The sequence below is a fragment of the Balaenoptera musculus genome, chromosome 17 (genome assembly GCF_009873245.2).
Source record: "Balaenoptera musculus isolate JJ_BM4_2016_0621 chromosome 17, mBalMus1.pri.v3, whole genome shotgun sequence".
Taxonomy (NCBI): Eukaryota; Metazoa; Chordata; class Mammalia; order Artiodactyla; family Balaenopteridae; genus Balaenoptera; species Balaenoptera musculus.
In genome coordinates this window covers 67,254,801-67,273,267 of record NC_045801.1, presented here as the reverse complement: position 1 = coordinate 67,273,267, position 18,467 = coordinate 67,254,801, and the positions used below count along the sequence as shown (strand labels likewise).

The window sequence follows — 18,467 nt, the reverse complement described above, 5'->3', positions numbered from 1 at the left end:
CAGGATATTAAAAACAGAAATGTTTTTGTGTTTTTACTTAAAATGTTTACTACAAATTCGAAACACTGTGGGTTTCTCTGTTTTGAATTGCATACATTTTTTGATTCATTATAATCTTTGACTTAAAGTTGGGTTTTAATCTGGAAAGGTGGCAGACTTGGTTAAGAAAAAAAAGTTAACAATAAAAAAATATTACTTATTTTAAAAATTCAAAATTCTTTAGGTAATAGTAATTTAAAGGAAACATTGGCTTGAAATTATAGGAATAAAAAAAGGGTTATTGGGATATTTGTAAATGTAACTTGTTCTAGGTAATGGGACAGGGTATTAATTTACTGAAGGGTCTGTCAGTATGGACACTGAGGTCAATTTGGGGGTAATTGAAACAGTTTGAATCTCTCTCTGTTTCCATAGTCCTTGAAAAAAGTGAATTCAAAGATGAACCCTTACTTTTCCGCTTTTTTGCTGATGAAGAAATGGAAGGATCAAATATGAAACATCGACTGATGAAACATGATTTAAAAGTTGTAGAAAATGTTATAGCCAAATCATTATTGGTAAGTTTATTACTGTGCTATGCAAGTTTTCTTCTTGATTAGACATTAACAGGAGATTACATAAACATGTTTGACAGTGATGCAACATATTATTTCATTCTGTTTGATTTATAAGTTTTTTCATAGTTGTTTTATTAATAATGTTAATATTTTGCATTTCAGATTAAATCCAATGAAGGCAGCTATGGTTTTGGGTTAGAAGACAAAAATAAAGTTCCAATAATAAAGTTGGTAGAAAAGGGGTCTAATGCTGAGGTAATGTAAATTAGCATTTTTATTTAACTTTGTCCGTGACATACAAACATAAAAGTTTTAAACAAAGTGAAATCAGCCTTTAAGTATCTTTATGGAAAATAATGTTTCTGAATAATCTTATTCTGAGGTTCTTTTAAATACTGTTGGGATTTGTGACAGCGGATGTCTGGGTACTTAAGGATAGTGGGGGGAGGTATTGTAGAGATCTACAGCTTGAACTGTTGACCTCCTAGGAGTCCAGGTGGCTTATTCCATGTCCGATTCTAGCCTGCAACCCTGTGGAGACTGCATAGGGTGAGACTGTATTGTGTATGTCGCATGATTCTTCCATTAAATTTAGGGCTGTATCTTCTATTTTCCTATCACTTTTGATTGTCTTATTTAAGTACAATTTCCATCTGTAAAGCACATGCTTTGATTTATTTTCTCATTGGGTTAATGCCGATAAATGTGATTAATGTACTCTCACCTTACCAGACTTTTAAACAAAGGAATCTCCTGATCATTCATTCATTCAGAAATATTTATTTAGTGCCTGTTACGTGATTAGCAGTGTTCTAGGCTCTGGTAATACAGCAGTGAACAAAACAAAGTTCTCTGCCCTCATGGAATGTACCTTCTAATGTTATATCCCAAGTATGTCAGGTTTAAAGTATTCCTACCTCTGCCTGGCTTATAATATGCTTACTCCTCAAGCAAATGTCTCAATATATAAATTTTTAATAAAGAATGAGAAAATGAATGAAGCATGGCTTTTAACTTTGAACCTATTTAAAGTTAGTAGCAAACTGTCACTTACCCTATTTGCTGACGCCCAAGGTCTCTGTCTTTTACCAACCTCATGCAAGACAGAGCTTTATGTACAGCATATTAATTTCAAACAAAATAACTCTGCTCAGCTCATACTCTGTTGGTGGGCCTGGCCAACAAATGACTGTTTTTATTATTTTCTATGATGAGGAAATGTTTTCCCCGGTCATTTTCAGAGGGTGTTCTTGGAGCCCAGCTTCATCTGACTCTGCCACCAATAAAATGCCCTCTCCTGGGTTTTCATCATTTGGCTGGTAACCAAAACAGTGTATAGTTTATAGGCAGTAGGGTTGGTTAAGAAGATTGGCCTGGTTGGCATGGAGAGATAATGTCTTCCTTGTCATCGTTCCAGCATCTTGTGATCTGTGCCTGTTGGAGCTCTTTCTTGGTTCCAGGCCATTTCTCTCTCCTGCCCTGTGGTCCCCTAAGCTATGTCAGGCTAGAGATGTATATTTGGTTGTTATCTGTGTCTATATAGAGGTTGAAACTCTCTCAGTTATTTGGCTATAGATGGAAAACACAGGCAAAAAAATTAACCTGGGGTTTGACTGTCGTTAAAAGGATGAAATAAGAAGAACTATAAAATATAACAGAAAAAAAGGGTTACAGGAGAAGTACAATGTTAAGTCCTGGAGGGAGGGAGGAGAATTTCAGTAGAGATGGGTGATCAAATTTAAAACTAGGTCAAAGAGAGTAACTGTGTTATCTCTTCCACAGTTCTGTATTGTAACATTGTATGAAAACATTGCAGATGTGTTAAAATGTCAAAATCTCTAAGTTGTAGACCTTTTCAGATTCTAATTCTGTGAAAAAATAGGTTTCTTATTAAAATAAAATTTAATTTTTTTTTTTTTTGCTATTTCTCTCCTAGATGGCTGGCATGGAAGTTGGGAAGAAGATTTTTGCTATTAATGGTGACCTAGTTTTTATGAGACCTTTCAATGAAGTGGATTGCTTCCTGAAGTCATGCTTAAATAGCAGAAAACCTCTAAGAGTTCTTGTGAGCACAAAGCCAAGAGAGTAAGTTGTATAATTTATGTGTGTTTTTTAAAAAAAAAATAGACATAGGTGAATAAAATAGAAAAGTTAACGGAGTAAACATCTGGAAGTAAGCATCTCACTGCTTGGCACATTTAAACGTCACCAACGTAACTGATACTGGTCTGTAGATAATGGGAAAAAATACGTTGCTTATGATGGTTAAATGCTTGCTACTTAAATCAGGTAGTTTCAACAGAATAATATTTTCCTTTTGATGCCCCAGTTTTTCTGGTCTGGGTTGGGTTGAGTTTGATGATGAGTGAAGAAAACTAGTAGAACACTTGGCAATGAAAACTTTATTCTGCCATGTTCAGCTCCAAGAATTTCAGGGACTATGAGTTGATTAGATACCATTTGTGATTAAATGTTCATAGGAGATGGCATCAAACCTGGGTGACAGACACTTCCGTGCTTTCATGTACTTAGTAATATGTCCATTATTTAAAAAAATATGTCTATCTACCTATGATAAGAAAAAAAACTTATGTTTAGTATAGAAAAGTTAGAGAGTACAGGTTTTTCTAAAGGAAGACATTTTCTTATAATCATATTATCCATAAATGACCATTGTTATTTTTTTGAAATTCAGTGCTAGTTGATTTTTCTTAAGTATTGACACACGTACATACAATCACGTATTTATAAAATGGGAACATGATTAATGATCTGGGGGGGTTTTTTGAAAAAAATTAACAAGATATTATGGATATACTTGGAAAACATTAGCTTTTTGTCTGCAAATCATTGATGGTCTCGTGTTCCTGTATCAGATTTCCATGATTTGTTTAACTAATTACTTAATCGAGAGAATGTATATAAGGTGCTTAGCATAATGTCTTAATGTACTATGATTATATCAATATTACTATTTAAAATTGAAGTCTATTATTTTATTAGTAATAAGCAACTTCATTAATTTGAAGATAAATGAAGGTTACCACTTCAGAAACAAAAAGGTTTATTTTAACTACTTGTGAAAATATTCTAAGTATATATGGTATAGTATTCTTCCCTACCTTAATATATATTTTCAGCAATAGCTGGGCCCATCATTTATCTTAAGAGTTAAAGTGCAGTGTAATGGGCTAGATTCTGCAGTGTCATCAAGGTAGAGGCTTTAGCTTCTACCCACAGCTTACCAAGGGGTCTGAAGGAGTGAGAGTGACTCATTAAAGTTAGTAATTTAGGAAGACTTTGAGATACAGGGCACCAAATAACCATGACAGTGTCTTCTCTCTAAACCTAATTATGATCTATTAGTCACCCTTTATCCAACCCTATCTAGGATGAGGCTTATCTAGTTGCCTACCTCTGGACAATTTGAGGGCATTTAAAAGGAAAAGGACAGACTGGAAAGGACTAAGGCAGTAGTATTCCAAAGCAATCATTAGTAAACTAAAGGCCCTCTCCATGGCCCCTTGCCCCCTCATTTAACCCGGCAAATACTTTTCACTGATCATAGACATTTCAAGTTAGAGGACTTTAAAATCATCAGCTTCAATACTGAATAGAAAGGGGCAGATCCTCAGTCCTAGAATTAATTGCTAGATGAGCAGGGTTGGAACCTGGGTCTTTTGACTCTTCCCTCCGTGTTTGCTGCACAGTATCTGAAACCCGATATTTCCCATCCAGGTTCAAGCCTCTCTTTCACCATTTGCTTGCTAATTGTGTTGCTTCAACAAACTCATCCATAAAAAATGGGGATAATAAGAGTGCTTATGTCACAGAGGTGCTAAGAACATTAAACAAATCTAGGTTTGCTGGGACGAAGTGAGAGAGTGTCATGGACATATATACACTACCAAATGTAAAATAGATAGCTAGTGGGAAGTAGCTGCATAGCACAGGGAGACCAGCTCGGTGCTTTGTGACCACCTAGAGGGGTGGGATAGGGAGGGTGGGAGGGAGATGCAAGAGGGAGGAGATATGGGGATATATGTATATGTATAGCTGATTCACTTTGTTATACAGAAGAAACTAACACACCAATGTAAAACAATTATATTCCAATAAGGATGTTAAAAAAATAAATAAATAAAAATAAATAAAATGTATTGGGCACCTATGAGGTACATTATGAAAGGTAGCATTAAATAAGAAAAAAAAAGAAGAACCTATTCATGTGTTCTGCATGTAGTATGTATTCCAGTGATGTTATCTGTGATGCTTATCTATTCTCTCATTTTATTTTTTTTTCACTGCTTCTTTCAAGAGCACATTTTACATTTTATTTCAAAACTGTTTTGAGGATGGAGTACTCAATTTTTTCCTTTTTATTTTTAGTTTGTCTGAAGTATTATAACCTTTCCTTTCATATGTCCTTATTCTAACATATGATTCCTATAAATCATTTTCATATTTTCTTATAATAGCTACTTATAATTTATGTAGTATCCTGTTTGGGGGGAAAAAGGCAAAAATACGACGGGTAAATACAACAAAATTTTTCTTTTGAACCTAGCTGTATTTTACACTTGATAACATCAAGGAAATTTTCAGAAGGCTTTGTAGCAGATAATTTAGTGCACTTATTTTCCTACAGGAAATGAGCATTCCTCTTGTATAAATTTAATTCTTCTTTTAATCGTATAGTGGTCCCAGCAGGGGAACATGTTTTCCAAAGGTCGTTTTATGAAGAGAGCCCAGTATTATGAACAAAATGCATCTCACGGTGCTCTGTATAAATTTTGTTAAGAAAAAATATCATCATCTTCTTGAAGATTAGAGTAAGATCAACCTTGCTTAGCAATATAAGAAAGATAGAAGACCTTACTCAGAAAGAGTTTTGAGAGTTCACTATGAATTTTTCACAGTCCAAAAGCAACAATAATTCACCATGGCCAGAAAGCTCCAAGTTATTTCAGCAAAAGTGAACTCTCATTCGTAACATACAGAAGCATGAGCTACCTCTGTTTTTGGTTTCATGCTCAGAAGATGTATTTATTCCCTTTTCTTTTCCTCAGTCAGTTCTATCTTCCATCTTCCAGTGTACCTTTGACACAGAGTAGTGCCAAGGTGATGTTCAAAGGAAGCAGATACAGCCTTATCCATCAAAGCGTTTAATTAAGGATACAGGATGAATTAGTTCCGTGACCTCTGTGCCACCAATATTCAGATCACTTCATAGTGTGTCACCTAATTTATAATAACATTTTCAGGCTCCCCTAGAACAGACAGTTTGCATTTCTATCACGGAATGCCTGAATGCCTGCCAGGGTTATATTTTAAATTGCGGGGCCAGCCTCTGCGTTCAGCCCTCAGGGCAGTGTATGGCTTTCTCGAGTTTTCTAGATGCGGTGTTGCTCCTTCATAGACTGCAAATAAGTGCTGTTGTACCTGACTTCTGATTCTGTCTAATGTGCCCTTGAAGTGCTGCCAACTTTTATTTCATAATTAATTCATCATCTTTCGGAAAACACTTTTGTTTCTGGGGCATCAAGGGCCATCCATCAAAATTTATTGGGTTGTATTCATTTGTCTTTGCGCTCTCTGGCAATTTATTTAAACTCATTTTTATTGTTATTATGTTCCGTCTTGTCTCGTGTTCTCTGCTTTTCATTGTTGCTTTCTGATTTCGGCCTTCCTTCCGTGGAGTAGATCATTTATTACTACCAGTGGGACATCCCTCCCTGGTTTGCCATGACGGCTGACTCAAGGTATCCATCTCTTCATCTTCTTTTCCATGTGGATTCATTAAAAATACAGCTTTTCTTATTCTCATTTACCTTTTGGTGTGTTATCCTTTTAAAATTCCACTGAATAAACACAGAAGTTAATCATACTGTTAAATTCTTTTGATATTGTGTTTGACAGATCTGTTCTTTAAAACCAGCTCTTTGTTGTTGCTTTTTGCTGAAGTTCCCAACAGGTAGAAACGTGTGAACCCTGTGTTTCTTTTATATTAATTTTAACGATGAGATTTCACAGCGTACTGATGCCTTCTTTGTCAGAGTAAACTAAGGAGAGAAGCTTCCATTTTACTAAGTAGTTACATAGTTCACAGCAGGGCAGCTTACCAAAGCTTTCTCTTTTCATCTCCACTGACACCCAGCAAAGTAATGTTAACATCATCAGCTTTCCGTGGAAACTGGCTCAGTTAAGGAGTTCATCCAAGTTATCCGGCTATGAAGTGACTAAATCAAGATTCAAAGCGAGGTTTGTCTGACCCCAGCTCCTGTTCCTTGTTCAGGATGTTCTACACAACGATTGTGTTCCGTGGAGGAGCTCAGGGTGACGTGCCTGCTCTGGGCCCCTGGAAGGGTGCCCACCATGCTTGTCCAGCCCAGTGTCTTTCACACGGGAGACTATGATACGCATTTACTGAAGGACTGAATAAAGGTGTGGACAACTATTGTTTCAACCAACTGTGGCGTTTTAAAATCATCTTACCTTATTTTTGATTGGCTTTAGGACAGTGAAAATCCCAGATTCAGCGGAGGGACTTGGCTTCCAGATCCGAGGATATGGCCCTTCGGTGGTGCATGCTGTGGGAAGAGGTGAGAAATCCATCCTGTGTGGTGACCAGCTCGCCAGCAGGTTTGGATACTGCTTGCTGAACAACAGTATGTTTAAAAGTGCATAATCATGTTGCTGTGAATTTTCTCACTGGTATTTCTACTGTATTAGCTCAATGGTAGTATATCCCTAAAGCAATATTTTCAAAAACACTCTTCAAATTGTAAGACCTATTTATCATTGTTAAAAATTCATAAGAGAATGATACTTCCCAATCTCACTTTTCTGCATGCTTTAGTTTAATCAAAGGATACAATGACTTTAAGGTTTTGTATTTTTCTCTGACAGCAAATTATTATATTTTTGTCAGCAATTCAAAGATGTGAGTGTTTGGGCTTAAGAATGATCTGTTTGCTTTACATAATGTCTGTTGCTCTATGATTACTTTATCGCTTTATTCTCATAAGCCATGCATTTTAAAAAGCATAAAATGCATTTTAAATTAAATAATTTATGTGACCCAAAACTTACGTTTATATTTTATTCTCTTTTTGTTTGATAGGCAAATCAGCCTTTGATATCTCTTGTTAACATATGTACTTTTAAATTTTATGCTAACACGAATGTGATTTAAGGGAATAACTGTTAGATCCCACGTTGCTGACCATAGTAAGTAAATTGCTGCTGTAGCAAGAAGGAACCATCTAAGCGTACGAAGCCACGTGTTTATCTTAACGAGAGACATGCATGCTTTTCGTTACTAAGATATGTGAACTGCAGAGCATCTTAACATGATCACTCCAATATTAGACTGGAAAATTTTGAGAGGACATTGCTATCAGAATCAAATTAATCAAGAATATACTAGCTAGACCCCTATTAGATTATAAAATTGCTTTCATTCGTATATGTATGATAAAAATTAATCTTATTTCCAAACTTGTCTTTTCACTCAGAATTTTAAAACACATAGATTAATAGACATTTAAAATGTTTCCAGTAACTCATTAAAATTATAAAACTGAAATGGGATTCATTGCATACCGAAATGGGATATTTGATACATCAGATATCTCCTTCATTTTCACTAAACCAAAAAGGAGCCAGTCACATTATTGATACTATGAAATAACTGAAAACCTAAGTGAATCGAACTGTGTCTGTTTCCCTATTACAGTATCTTTTAAAGAGCAGGGTTGTATTTTGGGAACTTAGTCATAGGGTAGGGCCAGTTCTGGTTACTATGCTTTTTGCTTCTGAAGAGTAAAAGAAAGACTCATGTGCTTTTCCTTTCGAGTGTATATTAAATATGGTATTAGTCTGTTGTTTCCTTTTGCGCTGTAATTTTGCCATAAGAAAAAGAAACTTCTTTCCCATTTTTCTTCTTCAGCCCTTTCCCATGGTCACACACTAGAGCATATCAACAATTGGACTTTCACCTGTGGAATCTACAATTCTAATATGCCAATTTCTGACTACAGTCTCTTTTTTTGGGTCTCTTATCTGGTTGCTTTAAAATTTGGTTGGTTCTTCGATAAAAAATGGTAAACAAAATTCCATTGGGACCTCCGATCTCGGGATCCTTCTCCTTTTCTCCTGGTTGATTATATCCCTCAAAGTGCCACGTCCTTCCTTAGCCAGCTTTATCCCCACGGTGGGTCACTTCCATCACTCTTGTCAGCATCGTTAGGGTCCTCTCATCCCTGTCTCTCACTTGCATAGAGGGTCCTCTTGTGCTTATCCCTCAGGTGCACTCAGGCCACCTTATTTCAGCTTTGGATAAACCTAACTACATTCTTTGCTTTTTCTCCTGAGCAGCTAGGAAAAAACTATCATGGATATGGAATTAGTATCATCCCAATTCACTGTCTTGTCTTTTACTGAGCCCCTGTTGCTACTCAGCAGTGTTTTTATGTGTCTGATCAGCTGTCTCTTTTTCTGTTCATTATTACCTCCTGTCCCCCATGATGACTTCCTTTTTCACCTCACAGACATATTCAGGCTCCCAGGTATGAAGCCCTCCAAGTCCCACACCCTTTTTTTGCACACGTTGTTGGCTGTTTTACCATCACCAATTTTTCTCCTAGTCTAGAGGAAGAGGCCTTCCATTTTCCTCTCTGGAGTTCAAGGTTAATATCTCTACAGGTATTCTGGAGCCGACCCCTTCAGATACCTCCTCTGGGGTATTACACTGTCAGATATTCCCTTTCCAGAATTTTCAACCTTTCTCTTCACTGGATTACTATAGTAGAGGCTATAAACATGCTCAATTATTTCTCATTGAAATAAACAAAGAAACAAAACTGTCTTAAACTGAACAGCAAATACAAAACCTTCCCTCTTCCTTATTTTCCTGTCTAGATCCTTGCTACACAGAGTGTGGTTCACAGACCTACAACGTTGGCATCACCTGGCAGCTGGTTAGAAATGCAGAGTCTCAGGCCCCATCTCAGACTTACTGAATCAGAGTCTGTATTTTAACAAAATCCCCAGGTGATCTGTATGCATGTCAAAGATTGAGACCCTCCCCTCTAGAGTAATGCTCTCAGGACTTATTTTTGTCATGCCAAACTTCCTGAAACACTGGTCTTTATTTTGGCTGGCCCTTCCTCACTTCCTATTTGAATTTTAGCCCAGTGCTATAGACATCTCCTCCCACCTCCTACCCACGTCTCCAAGAGTAACCCATGTCTTATAAGAGTAATCATGGACTTAACTGGAAAATACAATGGACATTGAGAGTTCTTGTCTTAACTGAATATTCTGTTGCGTTTGTTTAAACTGACTGCTCCCGTTGGCCTAAAACGTTCATTATCTTGATTTCTGAGATGGTACTTTTCAGATTTTTCTCCTACCCCTCCTCTGCCAACTCTTCATCTATTGACCCCTGAACTGTTGGCACGCTCTTCTCTTCTTTGCCTTCTTGCTCTCCATAAACAATCATATTGATCCTCCTTGCTGGGGATTTCGAAATCTCTTTCTCCCGCCCAGATCTCTTGAGTTCTATAGCCTAGATCTAATTGTTTATTAAACATCTCCACCTAAATGCACCTTTAGCACCTTAAGAAACCCAGTATTATCTCCAACTGAACTTTTTAATCTATTCTCTGAAGCTGCTTTACCGTCTGTATTCTCTCTTTATTTAAATAACTCCATCTACTCAGCCACTGAGTCCGAAGGCACAGGAGTGATCCTGAGTGCAGGCTAGAGCCTTTCCGTCAGCGCCATCATCAAACATCAAATACTTGATCTCGTTCTCCCCTTTATAACTAACGCTACCTTAATTCCGTCCTGGGGATTTGCAGAGGATGCTTGCTGTGATTTTGATTTTTGACTTAAACTCCGATGATCCATCCTCTGTTTGCGTAGGCGGGGGTTGGGGGTGATCTGCTTAAAATTCTGAAATGTTTTTCCTCTTGCGTGTATAGTAAGGTTCACACTCAGGACTTCACGCAAAGCGCGCAGAGACTGCACAACCTGCCTCTGCTTTGCTCTCCAGTCTCTCTCACCCACTTTCATTCTAAGCTCACACTGACTGCTCCTATGGTCCCAAATGTCCAGGTTATTCTTGACTCAGTGCCTTTTTTCAGGTTCTTTTTTTTCTTCTTCTTCTTTTTTTAAAAAAAAAATTTATTGGAGTATAGTTGATTTACAGTGTTGTGTTAGCTTCAGGTGTACAGCACAGTGAATCACTTATACATACATCCACTCTTTTTTAGATTCTTTTCCCATATAGGCCATTACAGAGGATTGAGTAGAGTTCCCTGGGCTATAGAGTCCCCTGTCCTTATTAGCTATCTATTTCATATCTCGTAGTATGTATATGTCATTCCCAGTCTCCCAGCGTATCCCTCCTCCCCACCACCCCCTGGTAACCATAAGTTTGTTTTCTACATCTGTCACTCTATTTCTGTTTTGTAGATAAGTTCATTTGTACCCTTTTTTTTAGATTCTAGGCTGTTCTTTCTGCTGCAATTGTCCCTCCCTCCCTCAAGACTCAGCTCAATCCAGAAAAAACACTTAATATTTCTGGGAGTGAATTTTAGTGAGAAGAAATGTATACTCTCTTCTTGAATATAAATTATGTTCTTTAAGATGTTTAATAATTCCTTCGTGGGAGAAATTGCTTACAAAGGAAGGCTCTTCTAACATACTTATGATAAGTTTTATAATCATTGATGTTAATTATGTACATTGTATTTAGCAACGGTGCTTTGTAAATGTTGATTTGCTCAGAATATCAAATAGTAATGATTGGAAGGTTCTGAAAATCTTAACTCACTGGTTAGGATATGCCACTATATCTCTGCAAATAAATGATGGACAGTTGATGTTTTCTGATTAATTTTATTCTCCACAAATTGTCTGGTTCCTGACCCCCTTGTACGTATCCTGAACTCTTATTTTTCTTAGCAAATCCAGTCCACTCCTAGTTGCTAATTGACTTGATTTTTTTCCTTAAGAATTTCTTTTAGTTGTTGGCATTTTAAAAATGAAAGTGAATACTGTTTAAATATTTAGAGATTTTGTAGACTAAAGGAAGGTAAAAAGGCATGTATTTCTGGCTTTCTCATTGTGCCATTATATATGCATATTTAGAAAATTAGGTCGATTAGACATTTGAAAGGGAAAATAACTGATTAGCATTATAAAGGTCTCTTCACAATATCTCTTCAAACTAATTCTTCAGGGGGTGGGAAGATATTTGTTCAACACAGTTTGAATGGCCAGTTAAAAAGCAGGGAATTTTTGAGAGGGCATTGCTGTCAGAGCCAGATTCATCAAGAACATGCTAGCTAGATGTTTATCATATTTTAAAATTGCTTTCCTTACGGTATATGGGATAAAAATGAATCATATTCCTAAAATTAGTTTTTGGCAGTTTTCTCATTTGTATTTAAAGGAACTGTGGCCGCAGCCGCTGGTCTTCACCCTGGACAGTGTATCATCAAAGTAAATGGAATCAATGTCAGCAAAGAGACACACGCCAGTGTTATTGCCCATGTCACGGCCTGCAGGAAGTACAGGAGACCAACGAAGGTAAACTTCCCTTGGCTGGTGTAGCTGTAATCACAAACTTGCACAGAAGGCCCCGGGGACAGCATGGGATAGTGCCAGGGCTGTTTGTGGTTTCCACTGCCAAGTTCACATTTAAGTGCAGCACTTTCAATCTCATAATGCTTGTTTTATCTGCATAATTAATTATAATCGATTCTGCTTAAATGTCCACATTTTGCTGCTACAGTATTATCACCAGTTTAAAAAGTGCTCTGGGCTATTTTCATTTTCATTGTGATGAGTTTTCAAATAGCTAACTGTTTATCAAATTGAAATCCAAAGGTCTGACCTGTTTTCTTGACTCTTGTGATTGCCTTAGAATCTATAATGGTCAGCATGTACCTCCATCTGTATATATGAATTATAAATGCTTACACTGTTTATTATAAAACTTCTGTGAAAAAGAAAACATTGTGGGTTTTATAGGGTCTGTGATTGACTGTTGGATATATTTTTATTTAGGTAGCTGGATTTAGCTTTTAAAAGAAAATACCAATATGTGCTTGCCGTTACTTAAAATTTTAAGCACTGTCCTCTGATCCAAAGTTTAAGTGCTATACAAAAATAAAATTAGAATCCTAATTGACAAGTAAAGCTTATTATCTCATGAGATACAAGGGAGTGTTGGATTATAAGAGAAAATTCTCTCAAATTAATTAACTGAGTGCAAAAGGAATTTTAAAGGACAGGCTTTCTATTTTTTTCTGTCATGCTCGGTGAAGTACTCTTTTCTAGATTTGAGCATATGACTTTGTGTCCAAAACAGAAAGATGAGTGGCTATTTTCTCCTAGGCCAGGACTGACATCCTGCAAAATACTGAGCCCACCAGAAAATAGCTGATCAATTTTGCTTACTAATAAGGTCAAACGAGCACAGCAGATTGGAATTCACACGTAGATGCCTAGGTTATTTGGGTTGACAGTAGTTTAATAAATATTTATTGAACTGTATTAGTAAATGAAGTTGTTTTTTTTTTTTTAAAGATTTTATTTATTTATTTATTTATTTTTGACTGTGTTGGGTCTTCGGTTCATGCGAGGGCTTTCTCTAGTTGCGGCAAGCGGGGGCCACTCCTCATCGCGGTGCGGGGACCGCTCTTCATCGCGGTGCGCGGGCCTTTCACTATTGCGGCCCCTCCCGTTGCGGGGCACAGGCTCCAGACGCGCAGGCTCAGTAGTTGTGGCTCACGGGCCCAGCTGCTCCGTGGCATGTGGGATCTTCCCAGACCAGGACTCGAACCCGTGTCCCCTGCATTAGCAGGCAGATTCTCAACCACTGCGCCACCAGGGAAGCCCGTAAATGAAGTTTTAAAAAGATACTAAAATGATCAAATTTTTCCCCTTCTATCAAAATTTTTAAAAGTAGCCAAATTGATTTGAGTTTCATTTCTTTTCATTTCCCCTGTCTCCCTTGTTGGAGAGGTGTTGATCAGTGAAATAATTAAGAAAAGCAATAAATGGACAGAAAAATTCACTAAGTGAATAACGTGCTCTATCGGGTATCGACTGCCACAAAACAGACTGTCCCAAAACTTAGTGACTTAGAACAACAGTGATTAATTGTTTCTCTTGGTTCTCCGGGTTGACTGGGTGTTGGTTCCTGTGAGGGCTTCGTCCTGATGTGGCTTTGTTCTGCTGGGAACTGACTGGTGCTGGGGTTCCCCTCCTGATGGCCTGTCACTCCAGAGCCCCTCCACCTGGCCTTCCTTTCCATTCCTTAGCAGAATTCTCCTTTCTGCCTGGTGTCTGGGTTTCAAGAGGGAATATTACAGGCAGTCAGCTCTTTACATCATGCTTGCCACTGCTGTCCCTTTGAAGAGTCAGATCACGTGACCACGCCCAGGATGAGTGTGGGAAGGAGCTACACAAAGGTGTGGACTCTGGGGGATGTGGTTACTTGGAGGTCACAACAGGTCACCAAGGTGTACTTGAATGATTAAATGTTAACTAGCATTTTAATGATGGGTAGCAATATAATAATCAAACACAATTGTGAAGTTAATACTAGAGAAAAATGGATAGTACAAATTATATCACACTTCATTCATGCAACTCAGCTTATCATCTTACCTAGGGAAAGTACAAACATTAAAGTGGTAATGCAACCCTGAAAGCATTACTTGGTAGCCATTTCATCTCTCTCATTTATCTAAATATGACAGGAACTGCTACTTCAATGAAAATATAGGATGATTTATGACGTGGAAGGATTAAAAGATAGTTATATCAATTGGGAACCCCATGAGATGAAAGGTGTTCTTCCAATTTTCTTATTGGTTTGATTCACAAAAACCATTAAATGTGTTGAAACATATGTGACTGTTAGGAGAGCATTTAAATCATTTGTACAATTATAGACCATTGCTTCTTCAGAAAAGTGTCTATCTAACATTTATTTAAAAATGTAATTTATAATTCATTTTGAGATAGACTTGAGTCATTTAAGACATTTGGGAAATACATCTTATTTAAAAGCCTATTATCTATCTTTGGAAGAAAAAATCTCAAGCTTAAAAATGTCAGTTTGTTGAAAAATATATATTTTTTAGTTTTGTCATCCTATCAGATTCTCACTGACTTAGTAATCTTTTTTTAAAAAATTTATTTATTTTAATTTATTTATTTTTGGCTGTGTTGGGTCTTCATTGCTGCGTGCGGGCTTTCTCTAGTTGCGGCAAGCGGGGGCTACTCTTCGGTGTGATGTGCAGACTTCTCATTGCGGTGGCTTCTCTTGTTGCGGAGCATGGGCTCTAGGCGCGCGGGCTTCAGTAGTTGTGGCTCGCGGGCTCTAGAGCGCAGGCTCAGTAGTTGTGGTGCACGGGCTTAGCCGCTCCGCGGCATGTGGGATCTTCCTGGACCAGGGCTCAAACCCATGTCCCCTGCATTGGCAGACGGATTCTTAACCACTGCCCCACCAGGGAAGTCCCTGTTGAAAAATAATGCCACCGACTTTCTATTAGTTTCTGACATTGATTTTCCTTCTCTTTCAAATGTTATTGTATTTTATTGTATTTAAACTAGAAGAATAAGTAAGATTGTCAACTCTCCTTTTGAAGCAGGTTTATGAAATGGATATGCATCTCAGGAAGCACTAATACCTCTGAGGTTTCTTTCTCCCCCTCATTTCCAGCAAGATTCCATTCAATGGGTTTATAACAGCATTGAGAGCGCTCAGGAAGACCTTCAGAAGTCTAACTCCAAACCCCCAGGAGATGAAGCAGGGGATGCTTTTGACTGTAAAGTAGAAGGTGGGTTCCTCCTTTTGCTCCTCATTGCCCTATAGTATGCTTTGTCCATGTGCCATTGCCGAGTCCCAGTTATTGAAAACCTTATATGTTCAAGCCACTTCTTAGTCATCTCAAATAGATGTCACGTCAAATCCCTAAGTCGTAATTGCTGGTGACTAACATAGAATAGCTATGACACTTTCTTAGGTACTTTATTAAATGTTTTATGTGGATTATCTCATCAAGTCATCAAAAACGAAAATCTATTAAAGGTGTGATTATCATCATTCTCATTTTATGGGAGAAGAAATAGAGACCCATATAGTGAATGGACGTGCCCAAGCTAGTAATTAGTGGTATGAGGATTCAAACCCAAGTTATGATGTTTCCTTATTTTGAGTTTAAACATTGTGTGTACCTTCCCACTCCACTGTGGTTCACAAACCAGCAGTATCAGCATCACCTGAGTAAGACAGAGACGCAGAATCTCAGCCCCACCCCAGATCTACTGAATGAGAATCTCCATTTTAACAAGATCTGATCTTATCTGTATGTACATTACAATTTGAGAAGCCCTAGTTTAGAAGGTCCATAGTTCCTTTGAAAATACATTTCTTTTCCTTTTCTTTTAAATAGAAATATAGTTGATTTACAATGTTGTGTAAGTTTCAGGTGTACAGCAAAGTGATTGTTATACGTATATATATATATTCTTTTTCAGAGTTTTTTCCATTCTAGGTTATTATAAGATATTGAATATAGTTCCCTGTGCTATACAGTAGGTCCTTGTTTTGAAAATACTTTCTTGATTCAATAACTTTTACTGTATTCTTACAGTAATGAAGGAGGCAAACTAATAATGTGAGTATGAGGGGGAGAGAGATCTTTTGATATGGACTCATACCATTTCTGTTTTCTCAGTGAAGCAAACCTGCAGGTCACTCTATTCAGTGGCGCAGGGTGAAGGGACTGAGACAACTACATTTACATTTGCATTTAACAAATACCTTGGAATACCATTATAAACTTTTTCATGGAAGTCCTTGAATCCTCTCCTACATTTTCTTGGTATCTTTCCGCTTATACTCTTGGTGGATGTCTCTGGACATTTTTATTGTACTATTAGGTTCCTCCAAACCAGCATAGCTGGAGAATTTGCTATGCACACTGAATCATATGGGGGTACTTAGGAAAGGCTGTTTTCCCTCCATTCCTGGAAGGCCACTTGGGAGGAGCTGCCCGGATCATGAACGACATCAGAAATATTTCAATCTCATTGGAGCAGCAAAGCTGTAGTGATAAATCAGCTCTCTTATTTATTTAAACCAGGACAAATCTCAGGACCTTGTCTTGAGGCTTTTATTCCTCATTTATAGTTAGTTTTTGCTAATCATCATTGGTGCCACAGTGAAAGGTAGAATGGGTTAGTGAGATGCTCTGGAAATTGATTTATAGCTATTCTTAGACTTAATTATTTTAAAGAAAACCGTTTTTCTGCTTTTGCCTATTTTTTAAAATAAATTTATTTATTTTATTTATTTATTTTTGGCTGCGTTGGGTCTTCGTTGCTACGCGGGCTTTCTCTAGTTGCGGAGAGCAGGGGCTACTCTTCGTTGCGGTGCGTGGGCTTCTCATTGCAGTGGCTTCTCTTGTTGCGGAGCACAGGCTCTAGGTGCGTGGGCTTCAGTAGTTGTGACACGTGGGCTCAGTAGTTGTGGCTCACGGGCTTAGTTGCTCCGCGGCATGTGGGATCTTCCCGGACCAGGGCTCGAACCCATGTCCCCTGCATTGGCAGGTCGATTCTTAACCACTGCACCAACAGGGAAGCCCTGCTTTTGCCTATTTTATATTTACTGTTTCTGCTATTCTAGGGCTTAATTGTGTTAAGTAAACTAATATTCTGTTTTCGCTTATTTAATATTTACTGTTAGATTCCTCAGCAGTTTCTTGCTTGAGACTTTAGGTGTTTTTTCCCCTAGCTGACTGATTGTTGGCCAAAAACCTATAGGAATACATTCCAGATGGAAATTTTATTACAGTGAACAATGACACATTTTCGCAATGAGTCAGCTTCAGAAGATGCTGTTTGGGAAAATTCAGGTGCTCTCTGCTTAAAAAAATAATTATTCCATCTCCTTTCTGCTTCTTCAATATGGTTTTCTGTATTTTTTCTGCTTTGAGAAAATATTCATCCAATGTTTGAGGCAGTTTTAGGAACCCTGACTTTAAGTTATGCATGCTTTTAATGAAAAAATTGTATGTTTAATGTTGATATAGGTATAAATAGACATACATATGGTCCATAGATCAAAATGGGTATGCAAAGATAAGACTAGTCATGTTAGAGTGGTAAGATTTGGATTGGTCAATCATGTATTTTTTTAAATGTTCTTGTTTTTAAAAATGTTAACAAGAATAGATGCTTCATTTAGCACAGCAGATTTAGTCACCCTTTAAAGAACTCTTTAAAAATTATTCAAAGAGACTCAAATTATTTGAAGAGACTAACAAACCCCTCCTGAATTTGCTGAATTAAAATTGTCTTTATTCCAGAGGTAATTGACAAGTTCAACACCATGGCCATCATCGACGGGAAGAAGGAGCACGTGAGTCTGACGGTGGATAACGTCCACCTAGAGTATGGCGTCGTGTACGAGTATGACAGCACCGCCGGGATCAAGTGCAACGTGGTGGAGAAGATGATCGAGCCCAAAGGTTTCTTCAGCCTCACTGCCAAGGTACGAGCGATCCCTGCAAAGGAAGGGATTTTGTTCTCCGTTAAGCAACAGAAACCCTCCCTCACCCCCACTTTAAAAAATGTAAATAGCTGTATATGTTTCAGCTGTCCACTCATTCAAGTTCCTTTTCTTGTTCTTTTTTCCCCCATTACTCAGTTTATGTACAGTCTTTTTTTTTTTTTTTTTTAAATTGATCTCTTCGAGCACAGTGTCATGTTAGATGGGACGCTTGCCCAGGCGAGCATTAGTTGATTTGGCAAAGGTGTCTTTGCATTTAGTAAGTTTACTACGTCTGTTAATTCAGTATCATGAATACGTTTCAGATG

At 37.6% G+C, this 18,467-nt stretch overlaps 1 protein-coding gene across 5 annotated transcripts in view; it reads left to right on the top strand.

Moving 5' to 3' along the window:
• Positions 1 to 18,467, top strand: part of PREX2 (phosphatidylinositol-3,4,5-trisphosphate dependent Rac exchange factor 2) — a 287,018-nt gene that overhangs the window by 139,900 nt on the left and 128,651 nt on the right. For all 5 annotated transcript variants that reach the window (XM_036830767.1, XM_036830768.1, XM_036830770.1 and 2 more), the window contains exons 16-22: positions 415 to 557; positions 720 to 812; positions 2,494 to 2,642; positions 7,074 to 7,159; positions 12,022 to 12,158; positions 15,307 to 15,424; positions 17,957 to 18,141. In XM_036830767.1, coding sequence (XP_036686662.1) covers positions 415 to 557; positions 720 to 812; positions 2,494 to 2,642; positions 7,074 to 7,159; positions 12,022 to 12,158; positions 15,307 to 15,424; positions 17,957 to 18,141 — 911 coding nt within the window. The remainder of the gene's footprint in view (positions 1 to 414; positions 558 to 719; positions 813 to 2,493; positions 2,643 to 7,073; positions 7,160 to 12,021; positions 12,159 to 15,306; positions 15,425 to 17,956; positions 18,142 to 18,467) is intronic.